This window comes from Aquila chrysaetos, chromosome 4 (genome assembly GCF_900496995.4).
Source record: "Aquila chrysaetos chrysaetos chromosome 4, bAquChr1.4, whole genome shotgun sequence".
Classification (NCBI taxonomy): Eukaryota; Metazoa; Chordata; class Aves; order Accipitriformes; family Accipitridae; genus Aquila; species Aquila chrysaetos.
The window spans coordinates 37,666,859-37,682,566 of NC_044007.1; the positions used below are offsets into that span (position 1 = coordinate 37,666,859).

Genomic DNA, 15,708 nt, shown 5'->3' on the forward strand with positions numbered 1-15,708 from the left:
TCATGGTACCACATCCTAATGAAAAGGCTGTAATTGCTTTGTCAGAGCAACCAGGGAAGTTTCAGAGCTAAAGATCTTGCTGTAGGAAAACCTGTCATCAAACCAGACAAGAACTAGCAGGGAAAGTCATTCTGGACATGCCATCTGATTTCAGTTGTCATGGTGAGGATAAGGCCAAATAGTTGGTTTCTTATACAATCAAGAACAAAGCTGTAGAAGACTCACAGATAAAGGCAACAAAACTGAGTAGAAACAGGTACTTTTTGGAAGGCATAACATGTTTGAGAGCTGCTATCATCCAAGAGGTGAGAGTGGCTCCATTCTGCACCAGCAAGCTGCTTGATGATTTTTCTGTTCACAGCCAAAGTACTGCAATAATCAAATCTCTTCAACCAGAAAGATGAGGTGTACAGAAAATGATCCTACCTCAGCAGAACCTGATAAAAGCTGCATATTTCAAATTCAAATAATAAAACTAAGACACATGGTTAAAATATACTTTTGAGTAGCCTTTGTTCAAAATCCTGACCAAAAGATTCTGCATAGTTTATATTATGCACACAGAACAGACAATATGTTTCAATCAAACACTCATCTTGCTGAGCAGAAGATCTGTAGGAGGAAGAATGTGTCTGCACTTATTTTCTTACTGAACCCTCCCCACCGACACATTTTAAATACCGCTCAAGTAAATTTATGGACTGTAAAAAGTTTCACAGTAGTGAGTGTAGAAGATACTAAATTTGATCTGTAGCTTTATTAATGGCCTTTCATTAAAAATTTAAGCTAAGTGATTTTCCTTGGTAATGAAATAAATTTTATTCCCCAGTTTCTTGTATGCACTGACCTCAGAGTTAACTTGAAGCAAAAACCTATTGATCTTTTGTGTTATATGTTTGATTAAGGTGCATAATAGTTAAATATTAGACTAGAAATTATAAGCACTGTGTTTTCATCTTGTCTTTGAAAGGTGAAATATTGCCCAAATAAAGTACATGCTTGTAATATTTGCCAGCACCAAAATCTAAACATCTAACCTTCAAGACCAGACTGCAAAGGAAGCTTTGTCTCATTGACAATGGGGAAAAAGCAAGCTTATCTGAAATCTAATTTGACAGGTGTAATCTAAGCCAGAGAAAAAGGGTAAAAAGTCTCTCTGTAGGTATAATAGAGGTTAATGGGCTCACAGTACAGCTTTCGACCAACCAGTTACTGAGCCAATTTTCCCATAAATCTCATCTTCCTGGAACCCAAAAGACTGAAAGAACAGAAAAATCATATTCTGCATGCATGATATCAAAACTAACAAAAGAACCTCCTAAATGACGGTCAGCTTGAAGAATTAGGTGCAAACACTAATCTTGTGATTGGAAAAGACTGCCAAACTGCTCCCTATCCAAAACCTGACGAAATGGCCGGTGATCATGGACTTTATGAGCCATCTACATTTTGACAGTGCCAACCATGATTGAGAAATAAGGTTGCCAAGTGTGTAGATAAAGACATAACCACAGTGGAAAAAGCAGAGACAAAGAGTAAAATAGCATAATGATTTCTTTAATAAGCTACTATGGAGGTAGGCAACAACTACAGTACAGTCCTGAAGCATATAGGCTAAAATTGAAGATCCCACCTCAAGGCAAAAAAGAATAGTAATTCTAAGGATAATATTTTTAACATATCCTAGGAAATTAGTAGTGAAGACACTCAAGATGACAGCAGCGATGACATTAACTATTATCACACCTCTTTAATAAAACATTTTACATTCGAGGTGAAGTCCTACAGTAATGGTGGTTAGATACATCCACTGTTTCTTTTAAAAAACATTCTTACTGGTTAATGTATGTTAAAAAATATTAAAATAGCATCAGTGGCATGATTGCATTTCAATATACTACTTCATTAGAGATGCAATTCAGTATCACTGTGTTTCTCTTAAGGCATGTAAAAGGTCTGATGAATGGTAAAATTAAATATAAATTATTGGTTATGGCTTTTGTCATGTGATTATGAAATAATTACTACTTTCTAAATATAAAAACCAACAACACTCAAATAGCTTCATTTTGGTTGAACACTGAATCAATGAGATGGCATCCTCTAATAAAACTGATATATAAACCTTCCATGGTGCTATGCTGAACTGGCTCACTAGTAAACATGTATTTACATGCTGGTGCTCTCTCCCAGCTCTTCAAATACAGTTTTTGAATTACTACGTATCCATTATCACAAATCAAACTGCCCTGGAAACCAGCTGTGAAAGAAACAAATGCACACACAAAACATCAGATGGTAACATGGAAAAGTCATAACTGGAAGTACCTCAGCAATAGGGCTGCCAAGCACAGAGAGATAAAGCAAATGCAAATTTAAACCAATACAACTTGTACACTTTTATGAAACAATATGAAAGCTGGGAATTCCTCATATGGTAAGACTGTTCTGGTGGTCTGAGCAAGGTTCAATATCAAGGATTGTCAGCAAATATGTCCAATATGTAATAATCTACCCTTCTCCCCCATTTTGAGAGCTGATAAGCAGATGGTATTAAAGTTTACAAAGCAATTTGGAAGCAGTTCTGACCACCAAAAGTATCTGGTCATTTGGATGCAATCAGTCCAGATAAACCAAACAAGGAAAATATTAGGGGAAAAACTCCTTCCATGCTCTCGTAACATTTTGTTATGGGAAGCATACATCCCAAATCCATATATTTTACAGTGTAAACAAATCAAAATCTGTTCTCACTCCCTCTCTTTTCCTCTCATCCCTTCTTTTACACCAGAAAAACAAAAGACACAAATTCATCATCTCAGAATTTATGTGGGTTAGAATCACAAATTACCTGCCTTGACAGATTACAGCAGCAAGGCAGCACAGACATTTGGCTTCCCCAGAACAACTGGGCTGACAATTCCTCATTTCACCCAGTTTCCAAGAAACAGAAGGGGCTGCAGCTGCTCCCAGCCCCTGCTATCCCCAGTCTCCCATCAGTCATGACAGTATTGATGTGAAGATTAAATACACACTTTCAAACATCTTCTGTATCAGAACATCCTGAACAAAAGAGGTTAAATCATTTTCTGTCACCAATAGTCCATTTGTTTCTGACTGGATGTGAGTTTTACTAAAGGGGCTGCAAATTGGCTAGATAGACATACATCTACACTGAAAAATGGAGCTGTTAAAGAGGAAAACAGATTGAAATTTTCTAAGAAATTGATTATTTTGTGACAGCTTGTTTAATGTCACCTGAAAGGAAAAATAATTTGAGTTCATGTACACTACCTACAGAGCTGCCACTCAGCAAACTGTGTATCTATGTTACCAGAGTAAAAAGAATCTAAATCATTCAGTTCATTCTCAGGTTTCAATTAGGATTCCAGCCATCCTACATCCAAAGATGCATCAAAATATCCCTTAGAAAAATGCCCTGAATAGAAAAGATGAGGTGAAACAAATTGGTTTAGTAGTTACCACAGTCAGAGATGTCGAAATGAATATGTTCTGGTTATGTGAATAGGAAAAAAATATGAAAAAAATATGAAAAGGATGCATGTATGCTTAGTCTACTTAAAATCTAAAGTTTCTACTCAACATGTAATTTAATGCCAATGTTATTATTTTAATTACCTTTCCTTTCATACGTCATAAGATAATCATACCTGCATTTGACCACCTTTTAAACCAATTAAATGTGAAGTACTCACTTGTTTCTGCTGTCATTTAACTTAATGCTTATAGAGCAGCTATTATTTATGTCAGTGTATGCAGCAATTAAAAACTTAGTACTAAAGTAAGTCACTTTGGGGTAAACATTTTTGGGGGTATTTCTCTATAATTACTAGTGACGGCTGGGTAGTATGTATTCATTCTAATGAGTAACCCAAAGAAGAAAATAAGCCATGATAAGCCTAAAAAGGAGGGACAATGTTGTTCAGGACTATAAGAAATAAGCATAAAAACTATAGACAGGCCTAACTCAAGACTCTCCCACAATTTCTAAGCTGTTCTCGTTGTGGAATATGTCTCCATGCAAGTAAAGCTGAAGTTTGCATTCTCTGTGCCCATATACTGAAACTTTGCTGAACAGAATTTCATTTCGCGGAGACAGGGAAGTTGGGCCTGCCAATAGGTATTAGAGAGAAAATGAGCATGAAGTTCGTACATTAAACTACAATATTGTATTTTACAATTACAATAAATCTCTGCTGGAGCTCAGGACTTAGGTTCAGTCCCTTTATGAACCTTTGTGAAGCCAAGCTGTTCCCAGTGTGGAAAGAGCCCTACTTTAAAGACCACTGCTTTAAAATCAGCCTTGGATTGAACCCATCCACTGAAGGTTAGTCCAAAATTTGTGTTATTTTTGCCAACATATAGAAAGCCATTACTCTGCAAGTGAAATATATTTATTCCATTATATTGGTTCAGTAATCATAAACAATGCTTCAAAAAGTAACTGTGGAAGATATTACATACACCACACAGAAATGGTTAGTCCACAGTTAAGGGGACTTCTGCCTTTTAGCCATTAAGCATCAGCATGCACAGGTTTCCTTCACGAGAGGCACCACTGTGATTATGTAGCTGTGCAAACCTCAAAATACATCTATCCCAACTCCCTTATCAGGCATACATCCAGCATCCCACAACAGGATAACCAGCTCTACCAGGTATTTTCAAACACAATCTACCAACAGATTTCTGACTTGCTGAAGTAGATGGCATGAACTTATCAAGCTAGAGAATCAGTCTTGGGAGGTAAGTATACATTAGCCATATTTCAGACCTAACCTTGGTTAATGACTTCTTTTGTAGTTTACAAATATGGTTTTAATCAGGTTTATTAGATTCAATATCAGTAATTTTTAATCCTGAAGCATGAAACATGCAGTAGGTAATAATGATTTTTTTTTCTGTAGTTTATTTGGAAGATTACTATCATCCAATCTATTTCCAGAAATAAAATATGACTACCTTTTTCAAAACAGAGAGATTTTCAAAGAATAATGAAAAGAAAGAAAGAAAGAAAAAAAAGGATAACTTTTCAGCACATATCTTGTGTCAGTGTTAAAAAACTGCACAGTTCTTCCTGTTAAGATCTTGCCACCTTTAATCAACTGCAAATGTTGCAAGGGGGCACTTCCACCATTAAATATTGTTTGTTTGATGAAAAGAACAGCATTTCCAAAAGATTCAAAGTATCCCATGCCTTCTGTTTGTTCATTCTCAGTCATATATGCAAAAACAAACAAAAAATCTAAAGTCAACTGAAAACCCAGCTTCAGCCATTATCTCTTGTTCTGTGCAGAAAGTCTTTCACATTAAAGGCTTCTTCCCATGTAAGCAAGCAAGTAAATCTGCTGGAAAATTCCAGTTTACTTCCTGTCTTGTAATAGTTCAGGTTATTCACCTAACTCTCTTCCACCTCAAAAATTAAAGAAGATTTGGATAAGGTTTTAATTTTAGATTATTTGAGAGGATCTATTCTATTTCTGTCGGAACGTAGCAGTTTTTGTAAGGAAGAATCAGATTCTCCCAAAGACCTGGATTGCAGATAAGGCAATACTGCAGGAACTGAAGGATGAGAGGATGATTCTACAGAGCACAGTGATCGAGTTTTGTGTCAACCTTGCTACTAAATGTCCATAATGTTAAAAGAAATCCAAATAGAAAAAAAAGAACACCTTGAAACCCATACTAGTAACAACTTAGATCCATCTTACCTGCCTCAGTGCATTTTATGCACTTCTTTGCATTTTCAGATTCCATTTTAAATGAAATAGTCTCAGAATTTAAAACCTGCAAGAGAACTCTAAGACGATAGGCCTTCACATGTGTTAGAGATAACAAAGCAAAAATGTACCAGATTGCCTATGAACAGCAAATACAGATCAAAATAAAATGTTCATCACTGTAGAAACAAACTATTTGTGCTAAATGTCTTGTTTATTTCGCCTTAAGATAAATTCTCACATATTTCACAATTATGTAACTGTATTCAAATAGTAACCAGCACAGAATGAAATACTCTACTATCCTAAATTATTTTATGAGAAGTTTGTTTATGCCTCAGTAGGTATCACAAAAATGCACTAACTGTAGACAGACATAACAAAACTGCCACTTAAAAAGTAGAAGGGAATCTTGACCAAATGAGTAGGTAGCAGGACTAAGAGTACAGTTTAGACCAGAAGCCTGGAGAAGAGCAAGGATGTTTTTCAGCCTGTGCTGACCTGCCTCCTGAAAGTAGTCCCATCGATCCCAGAAAGCTGTCTTACTGTGGAGCTAATAGCCAGCCTAAATACAGCTGCAAAACTTCAAGGAAACTTCTGTTTTGTAGCACACAGTCATTGAGCTCAAAACTGAATTCCTACAGAAAAATTTCTAAAATAATCTAAAAGGAAGAATTCTTACGATAGAATGTCTAAAATATAAATTCAGAGCACCTATTTTTCACCTTGTTTCATTTGATTCACAGAAAGGCAGCTGGCCATGACACACAGCTTATGGTGTAACTCTGCTTTCCTATGTGGAAGATGGAGCAGGTTTAGCTGGATTGCAGGAGCTGTGCCAGCTACAGGAGACAGCATAATCAAGCCTTGGCAAAACCTCCCTCATCATTCAGCCGAGTGTCTGCCAGCCAGAACCCCACTGCTTGAAGGATGGTAACACTAAGGAGAGACTTTCTGGAGGGGAAATTAAAATTCAGAAAAGTAAATTAGACAGTGATTTTTCTGGGGTTCATCAAGATTATAAAAGACTTCTTTTCTCTTGATCCTCCAGGAAATGCAAAATTTTAAATAAACTTGGGATTTGTTTCATTTGGATGCTTTAAATTATTCCTTTGAGCCTGTAAGGCCTATGGTCCCTGAATAGACTTCCGCAGCTGCTGCACCTAATTTCATTTTGGCATAGAAAGGGGCTAGGACATGTCTGTGCAGTGCAGTCTCGCTCTTCTCCCTCAAGCAGGAGCTAGCATCGCGATTCAATAAAATTTAAGAGCGCCTTTCATCACCTACATTTATACAGAGTGATTGCAACTTCAAACAGAATGAATATAAGTAAAGAAAGCAGAACATTGTTTACAGGGTGACAGTTGATTGGCAGGCAGAAATATAATTACAGATAATAAAAAAGGGAAAATAGAACTGCAAACTATTGATTTCTTGGACTAATTTAGAGCTCTATTCCTGATGTTGATCAACAAGGCATGTTCGCTTATGATAATCCAAGGGGAGTTTGTAGTATTCACATGTCACTTAAGACAGTGAAGGTTAAAGGGACTTATTTTTCCCCACCCTTGTTTTTCTGATGATGGAAATATATTTGAAAAGAACTGCTGTCTGAAATAGATAGAGGATTTCAGGCTCTAATGTAAATTGGTAAACATATTGTCATAATAAAAATCAAAGCAAAGCAATCACCAGCAATTCAAAATCCCCAGCATTATCTTGGATATAGGGATGAAAATACGAACTCTGTCAAGCTGGTTTAGCCTAGTGCAGTGTAAAAAGCAATTTAATATGGATCGCAGAGAAGTCAGAAACCAAGACACTGCTGATCCAGAGATCAGCAATCACTGTCAAAGCAGACAAAGCTGCTGTTTCATAGTTCTTGGCCTCTTCTGCATAGGACTGCCAGCCAGCACCTCCCTCCCAAGCTATCTGGGATTCACTTCTGGTTAGAAGGAGGGGTGGCAGAACCCCCCCCCCCTCACCCCCTGTCATTCCATGACACCTAGGTTGAGAAAACATAGAAAGGACTTTCCAGTCAGTTCAGTAAGACAGATAAATCGAGTGACGGAAGGTTCATATATATTTTGTTTAAAGTCTATTAAATACATCTAAATTCTGACAGATTAATGGTTTGCTCAGTTCCCACTCCCCATAAACAAAAGAGAGATGCTGACCATCAGAGCACCCTGTACACTTCCACACTCTCAGATGTTCTCTCCCATTAGAGACCAATCATAGAAATTAGGCTAAAATGAGGGGGGGGGGAGGGGGGGAGTGTTAAAAGGAAGCATACAGGAACCTTGCTCTGAGTTGATTATTCTTCATTTTTAAGATGGCAAGACTGATAAGTGAAAAATATACTTTCGAAGTTTAACCTGCAAAGACAATTCACATCTTTCCCCCATCTGCTTGCCTAGTAGCATCTGTAGATAATACCAGTTTTCAACTCATTTAATATCCGTAGCATAGTGTTAAAAAACAGTCATGAGTCCTTGGTCTGGGCCTACAAAGTGTGGATTTCTGCAGCTGATTGCAATCAAACACTTCACAGCATTTAGTTTCTAAGAACACAGAAGACCAGATACACTGCTGAATACAACCAGAGATAAATATCCTCTCTTACTGACAATCAGTAGCTTGACCTCTAAAGAACTAACTTACAACTTAAAGAGCACTATTTTGCAAGATTATCTGCCCTGATTAAATAATATTCCAACAAACAGAAGTATTAAGCCTTCAAGATTGCAGGCAACAAGCAAAATCATCTATGTCTACGGGACTCTCACATCTAGCATCTTACTCTTCCCTCTTCTGTGCTCCTCACAGGATTTCATGGTGCTGCAAGACAGTTTCACTCTGCAGAGCAGGAAGGGGAGTAGGTTCACAAAAACAAAGCAGAATTTAGCAGTAGAAATGTCAGGGAAAAAAATTCACCCAGCAGGCTGACTAGCTGGAGTCAAAACAGGCTTTCTATCTGGGCAAAGGCAATTTCAGAGTGCCAAAAAGCAGAGCCTACTTAGTGCTGGATTGTAGCGATGTGGCCTAGGGAGGCCAGAAAGAGAAAACAGCACATGAAGGGACTTTATATGACTTCAAATTCAAAGGAAAAACTTCTTCATCCATCCAGTTCGTATGCACAATAGCAACTTCAGGAAACTGGTGTTAAAAAAACCCCTCAACTTTCACCACATCAAAAAATAATAGCACAAGAATCCCTTCTAGTCTCTAAATACATGAGTTTTCTTCTGAACTTTTAGAAATTCAGGACAAAAACTCTTTGAGTACATATAAAATCTTAAGTAATACATTCCTTTTTCCTGGAGGGCTTATCTTAAAATGTCTCTGATAATGCCAAGAGTTGATGTTTCTTTCTCTGAACAGATGGTAGCCACAAAGGCAGTATTAATGCACAAATAAAGTAACAGTATCTTGTACAAAAGCTCAGATGGACTCGCTGTAAAGCAGAACTAGTCATGCTTTAGAGAAAAGTGTTTTGCACCGTTACGTAAATAGGTGGTGTTGAATCCTCTAATGTTTAGATGGAAACTCACACCTAACACATTTAAATCCCATTCCCATTGCTCATAATATAGTCCTGAAATCCAATATGTTGGTTTTCTAGTATTTTGTGTTTTTTTTAAATATACTTAAATATACATTTAATAGTTTATACCTTTGAAGTGGCCCTAGTTTTGAGCAGAAATTTGATGAATAATTTCTTTTCATCTAAGAACAGCTCACATTCAGAATCAAGCATACCACCTCTTACTCAGTCATCGAATTATTCTGAACAATTTGTGACCCACACACTGTGGGGTAATAGTTTATTGGGATTATTAAAGTTGCTCTGACTTTATTCTTAAACTATAAGAATTTTTGGCACAAATATAGTGGCAAATTCAGAACATAATCCATGAAATCATGATGAAACCTGGAGGTACTCTTTTTCAGCTTTATAAAAAAAATGGCAGAATTAAGCCCAAAGCCCTTTCTGATCACGTAAGACATGAAACTGAAACCAAGATAAAGAGCCAGAGAAAAGCTGTATAGCTTCATGGCCTTCTGAAATGACAAATTCATGGCAGTCCATGCTATATAGCATTTCCATTTTCATCTGATACAGTGACTAGTGTTAAATAATACAGTCTTTTTCTGTTATTGCCTAAAATCAAGTACAGTATACAGCATGTTAAATACACTTGTATCATTGATGGAAAGTAATACAAATAGTCTGTTGCAAACTCTGTTAAAAGAAATGGCAAGCACTGTTTTAATACAACTTAATTGTGTTGGATACATATGGAGCTTTTCCTTGTTTTCAAGCCTGATAATCTGCATTGCAGCTATGTTGCCTTTTTTTTTTTTCCCCTCCTCAGAGCACTTTCAAAGAAAGGACATTACTTAAAACGAGGAGAAAGTAATGCTCATTCTAACACAATATACTGGTAACCAAGTCTGCTAAAATAAGGACTTGCATAGATCATAAACTAAGGAGCATATTTTTAACATATTGCTACCTGTAATCTACAGTCTGGAATTCTTATAAAAAGAGCAGATGTTTAGCATCATATTCTTGGTTATGTTTGGGGTTTTTGTTTGTTGGGGCTTTTTCCCCCTCTCCAATTGTAGTCTTTGCTTTTTTGGCATAACGTACAGAAAAATTGTAATCTGCCCAGCTGGAACATAAACATATCACTGCCTTTGATGAATATCATTAAGTATGAGACAGCTCTATCATGATGCTATTGTCATATATACATGTCTATTAAAATCTCTTAGTGTTGATGACAAAGATCTGTTGATTATAGCTTAGTTCATTTTTTTGATGTTGTATTAATGACACCAATTGTTCTACAGGCTGAACTAGTTATCATAAGGCACACCAAAAATGCGTATCTCTTCTGTTTCTTATTCTTTCCTTGAAACAACCTCTACTACAATTCCCCCTAGCTTACAAAGCAAATACAAATTTCAGCATTTCTTGCCTCTATTAAGAGTTTAATATAGTATGTGTTATTCACCTAGGAAACCTTCCTTTTTCTGCTTTAGCAATTAAGATTTCTGCCTTTTTCTGACTTGAATGAGGAACAATCCATTACAACTGCACAAACCAAAATCATACTGCTCATTTCTGTCAATCACTGCAGATACAACTCTAGATTTTCACCACAAATCTTTCAAGTGTATTAGATATTTAGTCTAAGATGTGAGATATTTAGTGTAAGACCTCTCTATAAATAAAAAGAAGCAGTCTCCAACCTGCAATGACTGACTGAAAGAAAGGGAGGAGAAGAAATTGTCATACCGGTGAACTCCGCTGTTGCACATAATGATGTGACAAGCTCCAAGCCTGCTACAGAGTTCGGAAGACACTGAAAGCAATCCAACTCCAGATGCACTGCACGCAGTGTATGCACAGGCAGCAGTGCGCTTAGATCGGATAAAGGACCCTATCAGTCGGTAAATTTCATCCAAGCAATTGAGAGGCCTCATCAGCTGCAAGAAAGGAAGAGAGAGAGAGATTTAAATATTTACTACTGAGAGCACACAAAATGCTCTTTTAGAGTAGGTCATCACAGATGCAGATGGAACAGCAGGGCTGGCTGAGAAAGCCGAAGCCAAATTCCATAACACAAACACAGAGCACACAGTCTTCTGTTACATGACCTATGACAACTTTTTCAAACTTTTAAATTCGTACCATCACTGACTGTTTCATTCCCAGTCCTGCCTACAGAAGTGTTTTTCAATTCAATAGACTGAATAGACTCATCAGTGCCATTTCCATTAATGGTGTTGTAAAAGAAGGGGAGCCATGAAGAGGCAACCTACAAGCTTACGCATATACAGGAGGGATGCCAAGACTAGTTAATTGACTCGCTGAGAAAATTAGCTTATAATTAAGACAACACTGTCCTTTATTTATGCAAATGTCTAGTTCCTAATCCTGACTAACAACATGGAAAAATAAAAATGAACAGAAATGACAAAAACACACTAGAAAACAAGAACAGTTAACTTTGTAGCAGGACTTAAAATAACCTCGGCATTACCATACGGAAAATAAATGATCCACCTAGTAAAGAAGGCAGCTTCAAGTGGAAGGCTGCTCTCAGAAAAGAAACCTTCAAGAGTGGTCTAACTGAAAAACATCATCTCATGGTGCTTTGTGTAAAGGAGACGTTCACAAGACAGTTTTGCACACCTCCTAACTCCAAATTCCCTATTCTCTTTATTCCAGAAACACCTAAAGATTCCAACAAACTTCCCTGCTACTCAGAGAATGAATCTTTTGAAAGACAGATCCATTCCCTAAGGGCAGTTTTAACTAATTAGGGAAATGGCAGCCTCACTTGCTCCTATATGAAGGTTACTTCATTGGAAAGCACAGAGGTCAAGTAAATCAATTATAACAACCAGCATGTTTAAACCTGGGCACAAATAGATTTAACTTGGTTTAGGTCCTATTGGTTTAACTTGCACCCATTTAAACTGATTTTAGCTGGTGCCTTTTACTAATGCAGAGCTATGGAGAACAGAGCAAAAGGCATACCCACAAACAGATCATGCACTCACTCATAGCTTGCTCCAATTGCAAAATAAATGCATTAGCTTAACCTAGCATCCCTTGGTCAGATCTGGATTATGAGATGCTTTTACCTTGCCCTTGAAGTTTTCACTGAAATAGATAGGGAACAGTTTTAGGGGTAACAAGCGCTCCACATATAGCTACATGTCTTCTGCTGCACCTGTGACTGCTTAGAAAGTTAAGTTGCTGACTCACTAGGGAAGGAGAGGCACAGGCACATGTCCTCCTCCCCTCCCATACAGTCCAGCATGCATCCAAGAAACAGGAACTATCAGTCTGTTAACACCCATGCTGGATGATACCAACAAAGTTTTAGTCTGTCATAGGGCTCAGGTGATGATCACTGTATTTCTCAAGCCACAGTAGCTCAATCACTTTTGAAGTCGGTGTAGGGAAGACCCTAGAAACTTCTTTTTTCCCTGCTATCGGGCTGCAATATGGTCATTAACTCTCCAATAACAGGAGAGAGCACTAAATGAATTTTCATAGCCCCTGGGATCTCTCGGTCACAGAGGTTTAAAGTCAAATGAAGGCATCTGAAGAAAGCCCAAATGAGGAGGTTCAGAAGAAAGCCTTCTGAGCAGGATGCTGAAGGAGCATTTCATTTGGAACAGCGCTTCCAGTTTTCACAACAACAAATTTCTGCCTGCACCTGCTCTCCCCCCACCCTATCCTTCCACCCCCCACATGGTCCTGGAGCAATTGCATTGCTCTGAAAGCACAGTGAAAGAGGAAAGTTATTATGGTTCCCCTTCTCCAACTGATGCCCTCCAGCCATCTTTTGATACAGAACCACATGGCATCGCATACCCCTAAAACACAGGTGGGACAAAATGCTGCAAGAGAGCTCCTCCTTTCCCTGCCTGCCCCCCACCCCCAGCTTTAATTCCATCGAAAAATTGAATTATTTAAGAAAGCCGCAGGAAAGGATTACAATAAGAGTGTGTAACATGGAAAGTTTAATTAGGCACTTAACATTTTTATTTACCTTATCTATATAAGCTGCTTTAGATGTTGAATTTGGAGGCAAGTTTGACTTGTCCAGGTAGAATGCCCTGAAAGAACAAACAGAATAAGGCAAAAATTGTCATTTGTTTAAACTCCTGAACAAAATGTGACTATTCTTAGACACCATCCTAAGGTTGGAATTTTTTTTTTAAATTTCATGCTAAGAGAGGATCAAGGAATAATACATGGTCAATAGCCACTATCACCCTTTCTTTTAAAGTAATGAGGAACATTTCTTGTTCTGGAGACAAAAACTGTCACTTTCCCCTTTGACAGTACAGTGCAAAATTTTAATGTCTAGTTAGTAGAAAAACTGGATCTGGAAGTGATTTTCACCAAAGCTATCCATGAAAAGGTTTGTGGCAACTGTCTAGATTTTAAAAGTGACTTTGGGAAACTTGGCATATAAACAGTGCCTGAGCCTCATGCACTACAAGCTTTTTTAATATTAGCTGTATATAACTGCAATAATATAAAACCAGAATCCCAAACATGAAACAGAGTACTGACAGAGGGAACATAGACAAGCTCACAACATAAAAAGAAACAAAAAGGCGAAAACCCTACAAGAGGCAAATATGCATTATACAAGCAAAATGGCATTTGCACTGTGTGCACTCATGCATGCATGTGCAAATAAAAACCAAACTGCCTTTGTTTACAATTTCTGCACACTTTGAAAATTAATTAGTGCATGAAAGGAAAAGCCGAAGAAAACTGTCATGTACCTGCAGAACACAATCGTGATACAGAAAGCATACTTACTGTATCAGGTTTATATTTTGTGTACTAAAGCTCATCAAACCACATTCTCCCAGTTCTTTCTATAACCTTTCACTTATCAATGAATAGTACCAGAAAAAGTTTCTATAAAACGGACAAATGAACATGCACTGCTTTTAAAGAGAAAGGTCGGCTAATTTCTGTGTGGCACAAAGGAGGCTGACATTTTGTACAGAGGGCTTCCATGCTATCCTTTGCTCCTAAAACAGGAAAACTTCTCTTATTCAACACCAGAAAGGAAGAGCTTTAGCAAAGAGCACATAGGAGTTCTTCTGTCTCCTTCAATTCGGGAACCCTAGAGGAATCTTTTTCTTTCTACCTTATAAGCAAATTAATTGCTCACCACAGATGAGCTATCATTAAACATCTCATAGGCAGAGGAAATATCTTACATATCTCCATTACAAGATCCCAATTTCTCTGCCTCTGCAGCATCGCTTAAGAAAAAAAAAATTGTCCCTGCCTATAGGAGAAGGGTTGGACCAGATGATCTTTAAAGGTCTCTTCCAACCTAAACCATTCTGTGATTCTCTGATCACAAAACTCATTCTGCTGGTTGAAAAGCTCATAAAACCTGCTGGGGCAGCTGAAAACAGAAGCACCTGGTAGGCTTCCCTGCCTGGATGAGGCATCCAGTAAGAACCAGGCAACAGCTACCACTGCAGCAATCCTGGCCAAGGTTAAAATAAAACAAAACAAGAAAAACCCCACTGAGCTATGGAATGTGCAGGGAATAAAACATAGATTCTCCAGTGGAAACCTCAAGGTATCACTATGATCAAGCTCCATTGCCTGTGCACATGGAGCAGACCTGACTAAAGGTCACAGCTGAGCCACGACCCAGGCTGGAACTATGGAGTGTGGTAATCAAATTTCAGTGGCAATAAAATCTGAAAATAAACACTGAAAAGAATGCATCCTAGCATCCTAACTCTCAAACGACAGGATCACCTGGATCCTCCAGTCATGAAAACATTGGTTCATATAACATACATGGATAAAAATCATTCTCCTCTCCTTTTTATGGTTTTATCTGTGAAAGAAGTTATTCACATTGTTACACACTTGCAGGGGAGGGGTGCAGACTGCAGATTTGAATAGCCTTTTATTCTTCAATAACCTGGAATAACTGAGCTGATAAAAAAATCCAGCCACCTTTAATTCTAGTAGATTTTTCTTCCTATAGCTTTACAGTTTTGAAAAGCATCTTCTCCCAAATGTAAGGTTTGAATTAATCCCCTCAGAAAGCACAGCAAAGCTAATCTAGTTCTGTTATTCCATTAAGCCTGTTGCATGATCCAGAATGTACTCTGTGTCAAAGGAAGCTGAAGACTATTGGAAGGAAAAGAGGTTTGCAGAGAAAATTACTCATAAATCACTTTGAGTGGCCACAGCACATAAAAGCTGTCTCAGCAGCAACAGACCAACCTTTTTCTTTGTTAGCACAGCTAAAAAACAAAGCATCACCCTGCCATCCACTGAACATTATCAGACTGAAAGCCTCTACTGTTTTTTCCCACCATGCCACAGGAAAACCTGCCTCATTCAGAGTCTGTTCAGCACTCCCATGCTCTTTGGACTGTT

General features: G+C 37.8%; 1 protein-coding gene across 3 annotated transcripts in view; it reads right to left on the bottom strand.

Annotated features, from left to right (window-relative positions):
* The window catches only part of PREX2 (phosphatidylinositol-3,4,5-trisphosphate dependent Rac exchange factor 2), a 192,526-nt gene that overhangs the window by 16,925 nt on the left and 159,893 nt on the right, over positions 1–15,708 (bottom strand). For all 3 annotated transcript variants that reach the window (XM_030011505.2, XM_030011506.2, XM_030011508.2), the window contains 2 exons: positions 13,322–13,388; positions 11,050–11,240 (listed from right to left, as the gene is read on the bottom strand). In XM_030011505.2, coding sequence (XP_029867365.1) covers positions 11,050–11,240; positions 13,322–13,388 — 258 coding nt within the window. The remainder of the gene's footprint in view (positions 1–11,049; positions 11,241–13,321; positions 13,389–15,708) is intronic.